This window comes from Montipora capricornis, chromosome 6, assembly GCF_036669925.1.
Source record: "Montipora capricornis isolate CH-2021 chromosome 6, ASM3666992v2, whole genome shotgun sequence".
Taxonomy (NCBI): Eukaryota; Metazoa; Cnidaria; class Anthozoa; order Scleractinia; family Acroporidae; genus Montipora; species Montipora capricornis.
The window spans coordinates 12,485,097-12,504,813 of NC_090888.1; the positions used below are offsets into that span (position 1 = coordinate 12,485,097).

The 19,717-nt window shown below is 40.7% G+C and overlaps 1 protein-coding gene across 3 annotated transcripts in view; it reads right to left on the reverse strand.

Annotated features, from left to right (window-relative positions):
• Nucleotides 1-2,025: 2,025 nt before the first annotated feature.
• Nucleotides 2,026-19,717, reverse strand: part of LOC138051552 (serine-rich adhesin for platelets-like) — a 124,734-nt gene continuing 107,042 nt past the window's right edge. For all 3 annotated transcript variants that reach the window (XM_068897777.1, XM_068897778.1, XM_068897779.1), the window contains 8 exons: nucleotides 15,849-16,770; nucleotides 15,272-15,529; nucleotides 9,881-12,288; nucleotides 8,499-8,626; nucleotides 5,309-5,429; nucleotides 4,737-4,819; nucleotides 2,774-2,878; nucleotides 2,026-2,669 (listed from right to left, as the gene is read on the reverse strand). In XM_068897777.1, the coding sequence (XP_068753878.1) occupies nucleotides 2,827-2,878; nucleotides 4,737-4,819; nucleotides 5,309-5,429; nucleotides 8,499-8,626; nucleotides 9,881-12,288; nucleotides 15,272-15,529; nucleotides 15,849-16,770 (3,972 nt within the window). In that variant the 3' untranslated portion in view covers nucleotides 2,026-2,669; nucleotides 2,774-2,826. The remainder of the gene's footprint in view (nucleotides 2,670-2,773; nucleotides 2,879-4,736; nucleotides 4,820-5,308; nucleotides 5,430-8,498; nucleotides 8,627-9,880; nucleotides 12,289-15,271; nucleotides 15,530-15,848; nucleotides 16,771-19,717) is intronic.

Below are 19,717 nucleotides of genomic sequence, written 5' to 3' on the forward strand. Positions count from 1 at the left end.
CGGTACCGCAGCTCCCGAATTCTTTTGTGGATTCCTTTGGGTGTTTTTGTATCTTCTTCTGTCGCTAATTTGGCTTTTACTGACTTTTCCTAAGGCTTTCACTGTAGTTCCATCGCAGTTCCAACCATTTTTATTTGGGACAGCATGCTCTCAGACGCTCTGCAAATCTCATCAGCTTTGTCAAGTGTAAGCTTTACCTGAGGCTTCGTCTCTCCTGACTTTGTTGTCACGAATTCCAAATACCAATCGATCGCGCGGTATCTCAGGGTAATCTCCTCGAAATTGCAATTATCGGCTAGCGCTGTGCGGTACGTTACCGCGGTTGAACCTCTCGAAAAGGATGATCTTGCGTTGTTCGCAATATTCTCCGAATTTCTTTAATACTGGCTTGATCTTTCTCGCATCACCATCATTTTCGCTGTCGTTGACGGTTGAGTACACCTCTCGTGCTTCTTTGCCAATCACCGTGAGAAGGATGGCGACCTGCACTTCCTCTGCCTTTTAGTGGGGGTCTTTGGCGAGAGCATAATTTTCCCATGCTAGCGGGAACTTCTTCCATTTCTCTGCGGCGTTTGCGTTCTGCGTCGCGAGAGCGGGTGGCGATGGTAATGCATATCCCGATGCCAAATTTTCTCCACTATGTTCGGATAACCTCTGTGTAATATTGTACAACTAAACCTTCTCCACCCGCTGCCACCATGTAAGAATGCGCGGATAAACTTGAGTTTAGAGCGAGCATATAATGTGTATAACGCTAAGATGGCTACAAGAACTTAAAAGGACTAATTCAGTACCAAAGAATCAAAACTATTTTCGGTAATATAAGCCTAAGCAAAATGGTCGGTAAACGATTGTCTCTGTTAACCAAACTCTTATCAAGTTACTGCAGTTAACAGATAATCAGATTTCGTCACACATCCCACTTAAAGAACACTTATGTTCACGTCAACTTTCCATACTGACAGAAGGTGCCTTTCTCGTTATCTGTACGTCCTCTTTTCTTCAGAAACTATTAGTTGAAAGTCGTCCATGTAGGAATTTAAAACTAAAGACTACAAGTTTTGAGCTCTTGGTACATGTAAAGGCCAAGACATAGGCTGCTTTCCAGTTGACTTTGTGACCGGGTTCAACCAATCAGAAGGAAAACCAAAACCAACCGTGGCTCGCGCGTGCACATTTTCCCGCGCTTTGTGTCGGCTATGTGTAATTACTTCGAGTTTTGATTGGTTTACTGGATTGTCTCTGTCCTTTTTGATTGGCCAAAGTAATTACTTTGGTTTTGGTTTTACGACACTCAATTGAAACTCGCTCTAAACTAACCTAGATCATAGGTTTACCTGGGGGAGCCAAACGACCCTTCCGTCCACCTTGGGTTTTACTTGGGTTACTTTCTATTGCTCCCGGTCACTTCACCACGAAATTTCCCTGGGTAAAAAATACAGGGGCGGGTGCACCACTAAGGAATTGCGTAGCTGACTGGTGACGTTTATTTTTTGCAGAATACTAACTGTCTTAGAAAGCGGCAGGTCATCTCAGGAGGGAGGGCTGCGCACCCCCTGCTCCCTTCCCCCTTGATCTGCCCCTGATAAAGGGTAAAGGGCAATTTTCCCTAGGTAAACCTTACATTTACCTGGGTAAAGTTGCCTCGTGTAACGTCAGCTATTATTGTTGTCTGGTGTTGTCGTTGCAGTACCCGTCGTCTTTTTTTTGACCCTCACCTACATGGTTTTCACGTTATGTCATCGCCGCCATGTTGGTGGACGAAAACAAAAGATCTCTCTTTGGCTCCTTTTGTTCGTCCACCAGCGATTGTACATTGCAACGTTGATACGCGTCTCTAGAGGCTGGTTGCAAACCACCTTTTGATGCTAACGGAGTAAACAGATCATTTCTCTCTTTCTTGTTGAGAATGGATTACGCACATTCTACAAATATGAACATGGATTGTTCTCAGGATTCGATTATATCAGGGAATATTGTTTCGGAAAAATTCCTTTCAGGGCAAATAAAATATTAACCAGAAATAGATTATTACACTTTATTTTACTTTCCATTACATTCTTTGAAAGGATTTTGCTGAACCCGAAAGGAAATTTAATGAATGCAACATCGCGCATTCGAAATATATTAGAATCTTTCTCATTGAGAAAATATAATAAAAATTTGAGTGACCGTGAACATGAAATGTCCTAATCTTTTTGCGAAATTTTATTCATTTTATCCAATTTTTTCCCTCATAAATTTCAAAACTGCTATGTTTTCACTTCTCTCTTTTGGGATTCGATCGCAAACGAGCGAGTAAATACAACGACGAATAGACAGTAAACAAAGAAAAATACGTATCATCGTTTACATTCTGAACGTGAAAAATGTCCACAAATAATATCAAGCAACAATATGGACGTGAAGAACAATTATTCATTTTCAGCAGGGGGGCCAATGGTTATTATACTAAGGCATTGGATCAAATGGTTGAAAATTATTTGCAGGGTCTCTTTCGAGACAAAACGAGTCATCTTCCATTTTTAACGTTGCGTAAACCACCCAAGTCCATTATGCATTGACTGCTTCCTGCGTACCCAAATGCAAGTCACCGAGTAATCTTTCCGCGTGTCATTCATTCACTTGGTGTCGAGCAGAGTGGATGTCGACATACTGGACAGGTGCGACTGCGAAGAAAAACAGTAAAATAAAAGGAAAAGTAAAAAAAAAATTGTTATAATTCATAAGAGTACCAGCCAAAGAAAACTTGGTATTCAGGTCACATCCATACCTTTCTAAATCCTGCCCACCCGCAAGTCAACTAATTATCTTTCCGCGTGTCATTCATTCACTTGGAGCAGAGTAGAGTGGATGTCGACAAACTGGACAAGTGCGACTGCGAAGCAAAACAGAAAACAAAAGAAAAAATTTTAAAAAGTAATGACTAATTTATACGAGACAAAGCCAAAAGGAAACTTGGTATTTAATGGTCGTGAGAGCATGAAAGTAAATTGTAACTTTTAAAAGATGACATTTTTTATGCATGTTTCGCTTAGTTGTTATGAAGTTCTATCGGTTTTCAAACACTTTGTAACTTACGACGATGTCCGTAACATCGAAACATGTCTTATAAATTTAAAAACGTGGACACCTTTTTAACACTTCGTATTTAGGTCACATCCATACCCCTCCTTTTCAATAAGTTGAAATCTTACCCAAGTAGAATTCGGGATGTAAATTTCAGAATGACTATTCCGCCAATCGCACAGGAAAGTACTTTTAAACCACACGAAATGGATAGTTTTCACAATAAAATTTGTTTAAAAATTTCTTCATTTACATTCGAGACATACAGCCGAGTTTAAGTTGTATCAGAGTCAACACAGATTTTTCATGCGAATGTATGAAAAAGTAAAACCTAGCTTTAGGTGTATGGAATTTTTGGACCGATGGCAAATTAACAATGAGACCATGACGAAACGAAAAGGACTTCAGGTCTCTCGGCATTTTGGATAATAAAGTTTCCCTTAAATAGGGGATCGATAATTACTTCCCTTCTAATTACGCTGCCTTCAACAAATAGCGGACAATTAATTATTCCATATTACTATATATGGCAAGCAATTCTCAGGCTCAATGAAGCATTCTGATTGGCTGGTTCTTAGTCAGGGTTTTACAGTGCGGACCATTACCATGGAAACGGTTCGTTTCCGTATTTTTTCTCTCTCCCGGGAACTTTAAGTCGAATTAAACAGAAAAAGTTCAAACAAAAGCGGAATTTAAGTTTTTCATCAAAACAGTACAATTACAGCAAGCGGAACTTACACGTGAAAAGTTACCGTTCAAAGTTCGCTGATGGAAGACGAAGATAACGAACATTCACCAAGCGGGAGAAATGTCCCATCGCTCAAAGAAACGAGGCCATATAATAAACAACTTACAAACCTCACTTGTTGCGGACCGTACTGGGGAATATTGGCCCGAAATCGAGGCTGTAAGGACCGCGCGCAGCGAGGTCCGCACAAAAAGGACCTAGGGCCAATATTCCCCAGTTCAACCCTCGCGCTCGGTTAGTAAGAGGATAGTCTTTGCGATAACTAGACCAACAAGCCTCATGTTCAAGCAGACATTTTCTTGTATTTTGTCGATGCTAACGAGACTTGCAGAGATAATTAGCACAAGGATGAAGGAATGATTCTTTGGTCGCCATTTGATAATACGGTCAATAGGGGAAAAGATTACTTTTGTCAAACTTTCGTAGGCGTAACAGCGTGCATAAAAAGAAAAAACAAGTGGTTGCGTGGAGACGGGCAAAAGGAAAACTGAAAATCAGAGTCCTATGACAATGCAGGATTCGAACCTACGATCTCTGATTTTTCAGTTGTCTTTTGCGCATGCCCGTCGCAAAGCGACTAGTTTCCATCCTTCCCACGGGCACATTACACCTTAAACATCAATGTTTACATTTGAAAAAAAAGTTCAAAAGCACCGATAAAACAAATATAATAGGCTGATTTAGCAACAGAACAGGAACGTCAGTGGCGACGTCGCGCGCAGCAAAACTACCAATGAGAATTTAGAATAGAGAAGAAAAGAGTGGAGTCTATTCTATTCTGAATCCTCATTGGTGTTTTTTCTGCGCGCGCCGTCGCCACTGACGTTCCCGTTCTGTTGCTAAATCAGCCTAATAAAGACACAGAACGACTGCAGAAAACAAAACAAGAACTGTATCGGACAAAGAAATTTGTACTTACATGCCATTCTGGATCATTGCTATGGCACACTCCCGATGCACCTTGTGCGAACATGGCAATATTTGACAGCCACTAAATGCATCCTAAAATAGAATGAGTTTAAATTTAATATTGCATGGAAAAATCAAAATTGAATTAAGACTTCAAGCGCACTCTTGCGCCAGAATACCAAGACAATCAAATGAAGACGGGTTGGGCAAGGTATCCTGCGTTTAATGTTCGTTCGTTATTTTGGAAACGGACGCTACTGAATGGCTGAGAGAAATCGACAAACTCTAAGCCAATCTGAGGATAATAGTAAACAAATTGTGATTTGCCATTGCACTTTTTCCCGCGCTTGGCGCCGCCTGCACATAGTCGCTTTACGTTGTTATTGGTTTATTTGATGGTGTGCGCCTTTCGCGATTGGCCAGATAACAACTGTTCTAACCCAATACAAAACTGCTGTTTGCCTGTCTCAAACAGACGCAAACAGCAACTCGGTAATGGGCTATCGAAAAAAACTCTTGGTGTTTAACACAAAGGGACATGTAGTAGGTCAAAGAAAAATAATTCCCGAAGTTCGAGCAAACCTCCAAGCAGATGCAGCATTCATCGTGACCGGAATCGGGACGGCATTTGTGGTTTCCCTTGAGTCGTTTATCCAAACATACATTGCAAACGTCACAGTGGAATGACTTGTCAGCGTGGATTCTATGTCACAAGAAAAATAATACTAAATACCCCTAAAAGTGCGCCTCATTTTCTGTTGAGAATAGTTCACCATTTACAGTCTCTTTTATAACTACTTACTGCCCCACCTATCACCTTTTAATGCATGTACGATTTTGTTTCCACTCATATACTACCCGAACCCATGAAATTACATTCTGACCATGCGCTTTCGAAATTCATCCTTGACAAATACATATATCTTACTGGAGGATTTAGTGTGTAGTATCGTGGGATATTTTTATAGTCTCGCTGTATTTTCGCGAGCCCGTAGGGCCAGTCAAAATACAAGAGTCCACAGTGTTTTTACGCCGGGAATTAAAAACACTCGCAGAATAAATACAACCACTACATCCGGGAGCGTGTTTTTCGTATGTAACACGAGTGATCAACGACTTCACGATTCTCGCCTTTCCAGACTTTCCTGGATGAACTTGGTTTGTTCGTTGTTTGGAACGCAAGATTTGTTGTCGTAAGTGACGAAGATTTAAATGCATTTTCTGAACACCAAGAGAACGGGAATATCAAAACGCAAACGCTCCATGGGCCAAAGATTTTCAAGGAATTTCTCGAAAGCCGCGACGAGACAAGAGAAATAGAGGATATGTATTACTCTAGTAAAACTGCGAGCAATCATAAAAAAATCCGTACTTGTTGTGAGAAAGAAGAACGTTGACGAGTATGAGCCTTCATCTATTGGAGCTTTTGGTCAAAGCATCGACCGCTATCTCCGAAAAAAAAAAATGACAATGGATTCTCCGTTCTTGACGACATGGGGATTCCACGAAGAGCAAGACGTTTTTAAAAAGAAGCAAAAGCAGTGAAAATCTATCGGCAAACGAAACCGACCAAATGCAGCAGATCCGCTCACAGATGAAGACATCGCAACGTTTAACAGCCCGGCGTGGAGTCTTAGGAACTCACTCTCCCAAAGCTCTGCTGAACGGTTGTTCGTTTAACAACTGTACGTAATTCGGGATGAGGCCAGGAAAGGAACAGAGGGACCTTTGTTGGGGCGACTTGCAGATGAAGACTGATTTGGAGGGAAACCGCTTTGCTGAATGCAGCCAAAAAAGACTAACCGAAACGCGCACCGGTGAAAACCTTCGAAATGTTAGAGAAAAAAGCCTAAAATGTACGCAAACAAGAGTAACCCAGATCACTGTCCTGTTAAGACCTACAATCATAGACAAAAGTAGTTGGGAAGGTTATGTAAAAGAACGGCACCAGAGCTGTATTTCAACCCGCTTCTGTTAAAGCTCAAAAGAAATAGTTTCACTTTCTCTTACATAGCCCCCCTCCCCCCTATTCAATGTTGGAAGGCAACTCAACAATTTCCCACTGAAATCATTCAGTTTTGCACAACATTGAAGGAGGGGGGAGGGGAGAGAAGCAATGAAGACTTCAAAAGTGCTAACTTTCCCAACAGTTTTGTCTAGGATTGTTTGCAGTTGGCCTACAAAGACCGCCTGACCGATGTATCACTGTTTTATCTTGCTATTAACATGGCGCGCCCGATACCAGGTCTTAAGTGGTTTAAATGCTCGCCGCTTGGGGTCAATTCTCTGACAAGCATGCTCAAGAACACACAACTCGAAACGGACAAAAACCTTGTGATTCACAGCACAATATAGCATTTGGTTCAGGAGTGAGTGGATAATGATGTATCGCCAAACGAAATTGTTCAAATAAAAGGGCATAAAAACGTTAACTCGTTAAACTACTTAACTTCATCCGATAAGAAACAACAAATTTCTGTTGTGCTGTCAAACGCTGCTAGCACCTCTCAAAGCTTGTCAACTGTCTCGATAGAAGAGAAAACTGAGACGGCTTACTTTAACACCCGGGCGGATACCCTCGTATAGGGATGACCTCTGGTATCTCTCCATTGTATTGCATGAATAAAGTTGGTATTTTACCGGGTTTTTTCCCAAAACTACCAGATCGAAAAGGTAATTTTTTATTCTGTTAGCCCTAAAGAGCCTTCAAAGGTTCGTAGCGAAAAGAGACTGAAAATAGCAGTATCAGATGACTAAAGTCAGAGTCAGTAATTGAATTTTTATTAAGATTATCTAAGGCTAGTTCACTTATTATCATGCCCTATCTATGTTAACCTTTCTATAATTTAGGTACCGAGTAATTTTGTTTGTGTTATACCCGTATTTGTATTTGCTTTTCAATCTCTACCATGATGTATATTTATTGTCCATATAATAAAAAGAAAATTACACGTTAGCTCGAAGATATGAAATTCATGTTCTCGTGGCAAGAACAATACCTCAATCGTTCGCTCACTCGTGAGATACTAGGGACCTTAAGCAAGGACGACGACAACGGCTACGAGAACGTTGTCTAAAAATATTATTTCCTGTTACTGTAATAATTTTGCGATTACTCCAAGTCGCTTGGCAAGGAGAATATGAATCCACATTGCAAGAATAAAATTGATGAGAACGGTGTGGATATTTAGAGAGAAAATTGAAAATTGATCGTCAGGTACTCTCGTCCTCCACATGACCTCAAATTTGATCATTTCACGTCGTTGTCAAAACGAGAACGGCAAAGAAATGTATCAAAATGTAAAACGCTCGTGCAGAGCGTGCAGAACTATTGTTTTTGCTAATTAAACCTATTGTTTTGTTGCGTTCTCGTAGCCGTCGTCGTCTTCCTTGCTTAAGCTCCCTATTGTCTTTGCTACCTGAACCCAAAATTCAGGTTCCAGTTGTTCGAAGTGTGGATAGCCCTATCCACTGGGTAAATCACTATCCACTGGATAACTCAATTGTTTTTGCTAGTGTTTATCCGCTGCATAGTGATTTATCCGGTGGATAACGTTATCCATCGTTTGAACAACCGAGGCCATATGTTCTCGCCACTACGTAATATCCTCTATGTGCAAATGAGAGGAATATTTCTACTCGTTTCGTGCGTTTTCTGTACAGAAACTAATACAGTTGTATGGATAATAAAAAGAAACAAGGGATTGGATTCAAAATACTTGACACACATTTTGCTCATAGAAATATAGTCTTTTCCCCCTGGTTAACTCACCGGCAGATTCCACATTTTTCACAGTGATAAGGATTCTTGTCCACGTTTGTAAAGTGCTTGCATATAGAGCAAAAATAGGCGGCCATCTTTTTACCGCATTTGCCGCAAACTCCACTGTTTTCATCAATCTTCCGAAAAAAAGTAGAAAGATAACGTGAAAACATATGTTCCAATGATTGTTGCACAAAGACAAAAAGATAAAAGCCAAGAGGCATCTTTTATCCCGAATGTACCAAAATGAGGTAACCCTAAAACATAACATTGTTAATTTTACGTCAAAGGCAATGTCACGTAGTTTCACATTGCGTTACAAAAACTAAGAGTGGTGAATTTTTTCCCTTCTTTTTTTATCTTTTGAGTAAGCACTATGGTCTTGAAAGCTTTATTTTAGAACTTTATTTGAACTGCCTTATGTAGATTAATACCGTCAAGTTTCTGAGAATAACTTCGTGAAAATTGTTATAAATACACCTAAATAATTATATTACAAACAACACACTTACACACTTGTACTTAAACTGAAACTTAATAGATGGTATTCACCTGACGTCACAGCAGCCATGTTGGTGTACAGAACGGCAGCGAAAAAAGTCTTTTGTGAATTTGACTCAATTATAATGAAAAACATGAGCCATACACCTTATTCCACAACGGCCTCCATTTAAATATTCTTTTGTTTTTATTCAAATTAGCCCTTGATACCTCGTTCTTAAGCTGAAAATTCAAAAGAATATTTTATCTTGAACGAGGCAACAAGGGCCAATTTGTATGCGCATAAATCAGCGGCCATTTTGGAATAAGGTATATAATTTGCTATTGTTTTGTGCACCAACATGGCCGTCTCATCACGTGATTGAAAACCATCTATACAAGACTACGGTACAGCTTGTAATTATCATTAACTATTATTATTATTATTATTATTATTATTATTATTATTATTATTATTATTATTCACTTGTACACATGTATAATTGTCATAATTGCACATTTGTACTTAATACAAGACTTTGGTAAAACTTGTGCATTAAACTAATACCTACACAAAATGCAATGGCCACTTGTCTTTCGCAAAGAAAGAGCTTGGACAAAAACGGAGGTGATCCTTATTTGGACAATTAAGAAATTGTCATTTACAGACAACTGAAAAATTCAGGTGGATTCTAAGGAAATCGATCTCATGACCTCTGCAATGATGGTGCAATACTCTACCGAAAAGCCATAAGTGAGTATTGTTTATGTAAACCATGTCACTGTGATTTACTTTTTTTTTAATTAGTTCGAGCTCCCGCTTGAACCAATTTTCAAAGCTCTTTCCCTCAAAGCCGCCTGAAAGGCCAATCCCTACAGCATGGAAAAAACAAAGAAAAGAAAAGACTCACCTCTTGTTCATGCTCGCAAAAAGAGCACTTGAGGTGCGTCGCATGGCATGCTTTGGCTTCTTCATTTTCACAGTTTCTTGAAGTATTGTGGCATCGATGACAAGGATAGAATTGTGTACAACAAGGGAACCGCACTCGACAATGTCGCTGGTAATGTTCGCAGAGCCACGGAGAACGCGCAGAAACTGCCTCCTGCTGCTGCGGCCATTGCTCGGCTTCCTGTATCTCTCTTTCCTCCCTCTCCCTCCTTTCTCTCTCTCGTCTTTCCCTAATCATTCGTTCCTTTCTTTCTATTTCTCGTTCAAACTGTTCCCGTTCTTCTCTTTCCCTAAGCACTCGTTCAACTAGCGCAGAGGCATCTGCCACACGTCGTTCTAAAGCTAGAAGGGAATCGTCGATTGGCTCGATATCGTTTGTTCCATTGTCTCTGTTCAACAAAGCTCCCCTGGAATTGTCTTCATCGGCATTACGAGAACTTGGTGCAAGACTAGTCTCTGAATTACCATCACCAGATGTGGTTGAGGAAACAACTGAATTCCTACTTGTGCTATTAACAAGGCTCCGTGTATGGTTACTTGCACTGACAACAAGAGACCGACTTGTTGTAGTTGAGACAACTGTGGTGGAAGAAACACTGGAAGACGAAATGGAGAATGGAGGAGGCAAACCACAATTGTCCACAATCACCGCACTTCCAGCGGAGGCGGAGGTACCTAGTACGTGATGCCTATTAATATTTGCAAGTGATTGGTGTCCAAGTGCTAAATCAGCATTGTGTGACCTTTCATTCACGGCCTGCTCATCCTTGAAAGCAGAATCACCGTCACTCATGACATGTCTTTGAGTGGTATACACTGATGGTAGCGGCCGAATCCCAGCAACACCACTACCCGTCAATGTGAAGTCCGAACTAGTTAATCCATAAGCAAAACCCGAACGGGTGATTTCTGAAACTGTGTTACTCTGCCAATGCGTGTGCGTGTTATGTTGGACGGAAGGAAAATACGACTCCCTGCTATAATCTTTTTGCCCTGTAACTCCATGTTCAATATTCAGCAATCCATCAACATTATTTACACCATTCCTTGATGAACCATTCCAACCCAAAGTGACATTACTTAGTCCTGTCTGATTACGTAAAGGTGCCGCTGCACCATGTGCGCTGTTTCCATACAAGCTTTCATTGTTAAAACTTCCACCGAGTAATCCTACTCTTTCAATCCCACCAATAGAGACATTTGAAAAAGCAATACCATCTGATCTCACATACGACTTATTCCCCACTGCCGCCGCCTGACAAGCTCCGAAATATGGCCTAACTCTGTAAGCTTCTAATGCATTTGTCTTTCCATCAACAAAAGAAGTTACCTGCGATGTATCATTACCGAGAAATGAAAAATCCCTGCCATTTGCATACAGACTTTCATGAACAGCTTTGTCTTGTGAATGTCGTACTAAGAAATCCCCAGCCAAGCCATCGGATACAGGGCTGGCGATTGGTGGGGGCGGGGGTGGTGATATAGCAACCTGTGGACGTTGTCTTTGAGAGATTTTGGGTCGCGCGCCCAAACGTTCCCAGTCAGTCGAAGAGGAACTGGATTCATCAGATTCATGCATTCTCAATGTTGTTTGACCATGTACATTGGAACTTTGCTGCAGCTGGAGAGGATTTGCATCATCAACATGTGAGCTAACTGGATCAGTCGAACGGCAGAAGGAAGAGCTATCTGAAGAATCGATCTGTGAATCATACTCACTGACAGATAATGGAAATGTTTTTGTGTCAGACGGTGTTGTTCCCGATGCCCCATAAAACGAATCAACAGACTGTCCTTTAATATTTTCAACCTCAGTATTTCCCCCATCAGTTACATCATCTGTACAGTTCATTACCTGAGCTTGTCCTGGACCCTCCTCTTCCCTGCTGCCTGTATTGAGGTTACTCTCATTGGCGATTTCACCAGGTGCTGAAGCAGAATGAGAAGTTAAGACCACTTCTGGTGCTTTAGCTGACTTCTTGGAAGAGCCTTGTGAGCTGCTTCTCGAACAAACCGGGCTACCTTCAGCAGTGCGTAAAGCATTAACACATACGCTGCTAGCACCACTTGATGGGCCACTTTGTTCAGAAGAGACGGGGACACAAATTCCCTCTTTGTCATTGGTTCCGACACTTTCCATGGAGAGAGGATCATTATCCTCAATGTTAATTGACACAGGATTCTCACTGTCAATATTAAAAGAAGCGGATGCAGACAAGTCGTAGACATGATCTGGTGTAAACTTCTGGCCATTGTCTTCACTTCTGTGTGCAAAACCCATTGTGGATGTGCAAGATTTCAGAGTTGTACATCTTTCTCCACCTTGGTCATCTCTGGATGGTGAGGAAGCTGATGATGTTCCAGCACTTTCTGAAATTTCACACATTATGGCAAAGTTAATGCATGCACTGTAGCTGTATCAGAGAGGAGAACAACGCATGTAAGTGGAACAAAACAGGATCAAAACAAGTATATGTACATCGACAGGGAGAAGTGATCCTCGCACTCCTCTTGACGATTGAAGCAACCACCTCTTGTAGAAACCTAAAAAATGGAGTGAATGGCTTCATTTCTCAGCTGGTAGAGCATTGAACCGGCATCGCAGAGGTCATGGGTTCGAATCCCGTTGAAGCCACCCTCTTAAAGACAATAGGCCAGTTACGTATTCTAACGGTTGGACTGGATCTAGCATGAAATGAAGATCTGCCCGCATTAGCCTCCATTTCACGCTAGATCCAGTCCAGCCACGAGAATTCGAAAATGGTCTATTGAATAAGTGCAACGCGTCTTTCTGTGGTCACCCAACAAACTTTCACATTTGACAATTACCCTTAAACACGTCAACTCAACAACCCGTGGAACAACCCACGGAATGGTTGAACGGAATGGTTCAACTTACAATCGTGCGAACTTTGGAAGGAGGCGTGACCGTCAATCAAATTTGCACATCCTGACTGGTGCAAAATGTGTAAAACACTTTGTTAGGTGGTCACAGTAAGGCGCGTCGCACTGTAAAAGATCCAGATAAGTGCGAGGATCACTTCTCCCTTTCATCTATAACCCAGGCCAGGTATCTGGTGACGTAATTTGGAGGCCTAGGAAGAAAAATTTTAATGCCGTATCCCACAACCGCGCGCGGCCTTAGGTTTTGTTTCCAGATTTCCTGCAGTATTTCCATCGCCAGAACTCAACAGATCATTCCGTGTCTCCCACATTTTCTGTTACTGAATGAACATTCAAGTGGAAATCGCCGAGATCTAACCTAGCCTCTGCCATGTTGAATTCGGAAATAACATTCAAGGCCGCGCGCGGTTGTGGGATACGGCATTAAAATTCTTCTCCCCAGTCCTCCGAATTACGTCACCAGATCACCTGGCCCACACTTAAACAGAATGTCTTTGTGAAAAGTTGAGTCCTGGGTGGGATGAGTTTTAAGAGTGCTTTCAAATTAGTTATGTTTACTTGTATGGGAGTACAGACTGTATCCCCTCCACCATGACCATTGCTGTTAAATAAATTGTTAAGATCAGATTGTGTTTTCTTTTCCATACATGTTCCAGTATTTTACATGCTGTCCCTCAGTCACTGTTGCAGTGGACATAGAAAAGAAATTTATCATTTATGTATTTTAAGTGTGGGCCAGGTGATCTGGTGACGTTCTTTTCTATGTCCACTGCAACAGTGACTGAGGGACAGCATGTAAAATACTGGAACATGTATGGAAAAGAAAACACAATCTGATCTTAACAATTTATTTAACAGCAATGGTCATGGTGGAGGGGATACAGTCTGTACTCCCATACAAGTAAACATAACTAATTTGAAAGCACTCTTAAAACTCATCCCACCCAGGACTCAACTTTTCACAAAGACATTCTGTTTGTGTCCACAAGCTCCCCAACAAGGAATGCGTGATCAATCCCCAAGAGCATCTGAGTGGAATACCAAGGACCATACATACTAAGATTCTATGAAAGATACTAATTGCAAGGTTCCTCAATCATTCCACCTCTGTGCCAGCTCGAAAATGTTAGAAGCAGAAATTTTAAATTTGTGTTGTGTTCTGCACAGAATATACGGTTATTCCTCAGCCAGCAAAGGGGTTCAAGACTAATTATCAAATTGGTGGCTCATCTTGAGTATTCTCTGTCTGTCGCTTTTGATGACTTTCCCACTCTCAATCTATTCTTTAAAGGAATAATCTGTGGATTTGTACATTCTCATCACCTCACAACATCTTGTGCGATCCATTATAGAGAATCTGCACTAGCACTATTGAAACTCCTGTTAAATCTGCTCTTTCGTTGACGAAGCCTACATCAATAGATATTATGGAGTTTAAGAAACGATGATGGATACAGCAACAATGCCACAAAACAATGTCATTGGCTTAAAGTGGAAAAATAATCGTGCTGCACATGCGCCATGCATTCTAGAAGAGCGTCATATTTTTGTGGTACTTTGCTTACCGTTGATGTGACATTTTCAAATTTGAGGTTTTGACAACAACGTGAGCATATAGATGTAAACAATTCATTCGCCACTAACTCTAAAACCGCTTGTACCAATTTATTTTTAGAACATATCGCCCAATACAGCGACTTTCACATGACCTTGAAAAATAAACGTAAAACAGAATGTAAACATTTAACTGGCTTATCAAACAAAAACAAACGAGTGCAAATTTTCATTGGATCAGCAAACGAGGATGCAAACACCGTCATCTCTCCATGAAACTTTCTGGAAAGCGATTGGCATTTCGCTTTGAGGTCACTTGAAATGCAGTAACGTGATTGGGCAATCGAACTGTTTACTGCCCACATTAGGAGTTCCTTGGCGGGTTTACAGTAGGAGAAGCTTTGCTTTAATCTTTCCAAATATTGGTCCGTGAACAAATTGCGAATACTTTTTCAAGGTCATACAAAAGTTGTTCTATCGTGCGATGTGAACGAGATGGAATAATTAAGACTCAAGAGTGTAAAGGTGTACTTTAAGGTGATGTTTTTGTCAATGTTGCTGCCATAGATCTTAAATTTTCTATTCTCTACATCTTGTTTACCCCCCAAAATTTTGGATAATCATTGTTTTCGATTTCTGTTGGGACACAAAGATGTCCCAAGAGAAATCGAATACAATTCCTATGCAATTTTTTTTTTTTTTTTTGGGGGGGGGGGGGTAAAAGAGGTGTATTATGGGAGTTGAGAAAGGAGATGATGATGATGATGATCATAATAATAATAATTTAAAAATTTATAGCACACAAGTATCTATATGAATACAATCAAATGCGCAAAGTAGATAATTATTTTTGTCATGACAGAATCTATTTTTCCATGGGTGAGAGAATCCTTACCACTGGTTTTACTCTCAGGATAGGGTAATCCAAGTTTCTCCAGGAGGTCAAAGCGCTGGATCCCTTTAAGCAGCTCTCCCATGTCTGTGCACGGGTGTTCGCTGACTCTTTCCACTTCTTTTAACAGTTCAAAGCCCACCTTCATCTTCGCAAGCCTAAAACCATCGACTTTGCCCCTGGCCAGAATCTTCATCTGTTTGAATTCCTCAGGTGATAATGAGTTAGAAATCTCTATAAACCTTGCTTGCAAGTTAAAATCTGTCAAAATAATATTACACAACAGAGGTAAATGTTAGCTTTCAACACAAAAACAATAATGATCTTCCACAATCCCCATGGCAAATTTTGGAGTTACTTAGTAAGGGGTGTTGGTTCTTTAGTACGCTTCAGAATTTGGAATGTGTGTTACCCTTACGGGTGGAGGGATACTGTAACTCAGTGGTGTGAACCAATGAAGATCCACCAATTTTGACAATCAATCATGCAATAAAACACAATAAAGAAAGAAAAATGAGTCATAAGAATGATTTAGGGACCTGAAAGGTCTAACTGCAGTATGAAAATACCATTCACATACCTGGCTTGTCTTGCAGAGAAGCTGTTCCACCAAGAAGTCTTCCATTGACGCTTAAACATTTGGATGCTGTACTGCCTCCACAACATCTACTCTCGTCAGAAGTAAATGCTCTGGGTGCTGAAAGAAGTTTGCCACTACGTTTCTCTCTGTCTTCCAGAAACAGATATCGTCCAAGGTCGGCTTTGAGTTGCTGTTTTTCTGCCTCAGTCTGCCTTAGCTTTTCCTGCAATTTGTTTATTTGTTCTTGTAATTCAGAGCAATTATTCTGAAAGGTTGCAGACTCCTCATCCTTGCTTAACACAAAACAATCAATTCCACTATTTCTGGAACCTCTCACTCCAATAACTTCCGCAGCTGACAATTCTGTTTCCACCAAGGGAATTTTACATTGTGGATGACAGTTTTCTCCAATCTGCACATCAGGACATTCTTTAGACTCTCCAAAAGGCGCTTCACAGGTCACATTGCTTTCCAGTGGTTTCAGAACACCGTCTATTGAATCACAGTTATCTGGGGTTTCCTCCTCACTTAATTGAGATTTTAGCTGACACATTTCTGCATATTGGTGCGTTTCCTTGGTTTCTGATTTACTTTGCACTTTGGCTAGGCAGCTATCAGCCAAATCTACATCTGACCACTCACAAGGCTCCCCTTCAAATTTTTCATGAAGACTAATGCACCCACTTGGGGATGACGATGCAGAAGGTAATGAATCGCGGGAACAAAATGATTCTGGGCTTACTGGTACTGAGTTCCAAGAAGACGCCGAAAGAAAATCTGCTGACAGCAAGGAGCGCTCCTCAACGCCACTATCAGGAACGACACTATTTAAAGCCTCATGCTCGGGTGTGACATTTCTGTCACTTAAAAGGTACTCCAACAGGCGTAAATAAACATCTGCATGGCTTCCAGAACAAACTTCCTGTTTAACATGCAGACAAAAATAACATTTTTAATGATGATTGCAAGAACAAAAAATCATATATCATTATAACATACTGAAAATTATACATTGATATATAATAATCAAGACACTTTATTTCATGGACTTTTCCCAGTTATGGTAACAAATCCAAATCACACGAATGCATTAACCAACATGTCACTGACTCAGTCATCAAGAATCTTTCAAGTTCCTCTCATGCATCAGCATTGTGTTGGTAGCACTCTTTTTACCTTGAAGAATTTTGAAGAGATGTGCTACACATCCCACCAAGGGTCTTTACCATATTTAAAACACTGTATCTGTTTTCGGACAGTGACCAACGTGTTGGTCGTGTGTCAGCTGACACATTTTACTGGTCAGATGACACATGAGTTGAATGTTGATGTGTTGACCAACACATTGGTGGGACACATTCGTCGAGGAAGGCATGTATGGCTTGGTAAAAGACGGCAGTGCAGCCCCGTGATTGGGGCATTTGCCCAGAGATTCGAAGATCCCAAGGTTAATAAGACCAGTTCCCTATTGGGATTCATAACAGTTTTTTTGGGTTTTTTTTTTTTTGGTTTTTGTTTCTGTTCTGTTGTCATTTTGTTGATTAAACCAGAAAAGCCCCTCAGGGGACAAGTCAACTAAGCATGGACATGTTTATTTGTATATATAACCCTTTTCTCTTTCACTATTCCCAACAATTTTCGGTAGAAATTATTTCTTGGACCTGAAAGGAAGATGTGATTGAGTGATACATAGTTAACTTTTAAAAAGCAATAATTATTAAGAATAAAGTGAAATAATTTTCATCCTCAATTCACTATACTAAATTTAAGGATAATACTATTTAAGAGACAAAAATTTGAATCACAGGTCAAGCAGTCAAGTAAAGGCACTCCAGTCTTCCCTATCCTAGAAAGAAGGGATCATGCTCACTCTTAATGGCACTTGTCGGACAAAAGGGGCCCAATACTTGATTGATTCCTTGTAAGAGCTAAAATGACTTAGATAAGTACAGTATGGAGAGAAAAAAGTCCACTCTTGTATTCGTCTAGAATGGGCATCCTATCAATGGATCTCTACATAAGTCTGCATTTAACACCCAGGCTACAGTCCACATTCCGTATTTTTGTCCTGGCCTGGCTAACAGCTGCGCAGGTCATTGAGCAAACCTTGACTTTCACACACATCCAGGATACAACGAAATTTACTTGGACACTACTACCGGGCAACTTGTGAAAAAGTTAAACAATGCACACAGAACAGAGATGACTTAAGGTCACAACAAAATTCATCTATAAATAAGTACAGTAAGTGTGAATTGTTTAGGGTAATAATAATTCATCCACTAATACATCAGTCAATTATAGAGGGAGCATTCAACCAGACAAATTATCTTATGCAGTTGGTTTGTACAGTTAAACTACTATGAATAGTTTAGCTGGAGGGATCAAACATCGGTTATAATTCATACACAGACAAAAAATAAAGAGACAGATTATCCGACACTAGAACATATTTGACCATCCTTGGTTCACTTCAATGTGCAGTCCGCAAACAAGGCAGCTGCCACATTCCTAGCTATGCTAAGTATGTGTTATGCTTGCTGTAGTTAATTGTTTTTTCCAACTTAACTGTCTATAACACTTGTATCTATGACAGAGTGAAGTTGTGTTTGGTCTTCCAGTCAAAAGTGAACAGTCTTCCCCTTGGTACTGTAGCCAAACCATCTTCACTACCTTTCCATTAATTAGCCACCATGATTCCATGTTAATCTGTCCAAGAACTCAAGCCCAAAAGCTATTTATAATTATAGTCCTCTGCTGTTACTAGGGTAATATTGGCTCCTGGTACTACTAGCTGTCTGTAGTGCAGAATATGCACTTTTTTGGATAACTGAAAAATTAATGCATACAATGGCTTTGCTGGAATTATAATTCCTAACATCTCATTGTTGCATGGCTGCCTTTTCACTTAGCAAATTCTAAAGGTGTGTGAATGTGTCCAAGCTGTAGGAAACCAAGCTACTCCTGTTACTCTATTCTTAGCAGTACAGGCGAACCACAAGCAATCCCTATTACTGTTGTGTGACCCTGCAGACCTTGAACCTCTTCTCACCTCAGTGAGCACTCCCAAATAGTCTGCCTTTGACACTCATCAATGTCAGTCCAGCTTACTCTTCTTTGAAATTGTAACTTATTAAACGCTTGCAAAGATCTGTAGTCTTAAATGAGAAATGTTGCCAACTTCAACACTAGATCTAGTTCAATCTTCTGTCCCTTCCCTGGTGTTCACTTGTACAGGTTCAGTCACGTATGAGTGACCAAAAAAATTGACAAGTTCAAAACCAGTGGCAGATCAGAGCATTCCCCTGCCCTGCTCACAGGGTACATTAACTTCACCAAGGTGTGCATCCCATGTTTTTCCACCACTGCACCAGAAATAACTTGGAAGACAACAGGGCTCTTTTAGGGAGGATCCAACTCAAGGCAGTCAAAAACACTGTTCCTTCAAAAGTGGCCACATCCAAGCACTGCCTGTCAAGGTGGGAGGGACTGCCCAAAAAGGAAACGAGAAATCAGGTTCAGTCAGGTATGAGTGACCAAGAAAATTGACAAGTTCAAAACCAGGATCAGATCAAAGCATTCCCCTGCCCTGCTCACAGAGTACTTTAAACTTCACCAAGGTGTGCATCCCATGTTTTTCCACTACCACACCAGAAATGACTTGGAAGACAACAGGGCCCTTTTTGGGAGGATCCTTCTCAAGGCAGTCAAAAATGATGTTCCTTCAAAAATGGCCACATCCAAGCACTGCCTGTCAAGGTGGGACGGATTGCCCAAAAAGGAAATGAGTACTGGGGATAAACATTCCTCTCTTTCAAAAGGAATTAACACAAATTAATGATTAATGGTAGCTCACAACAAAACCCTAT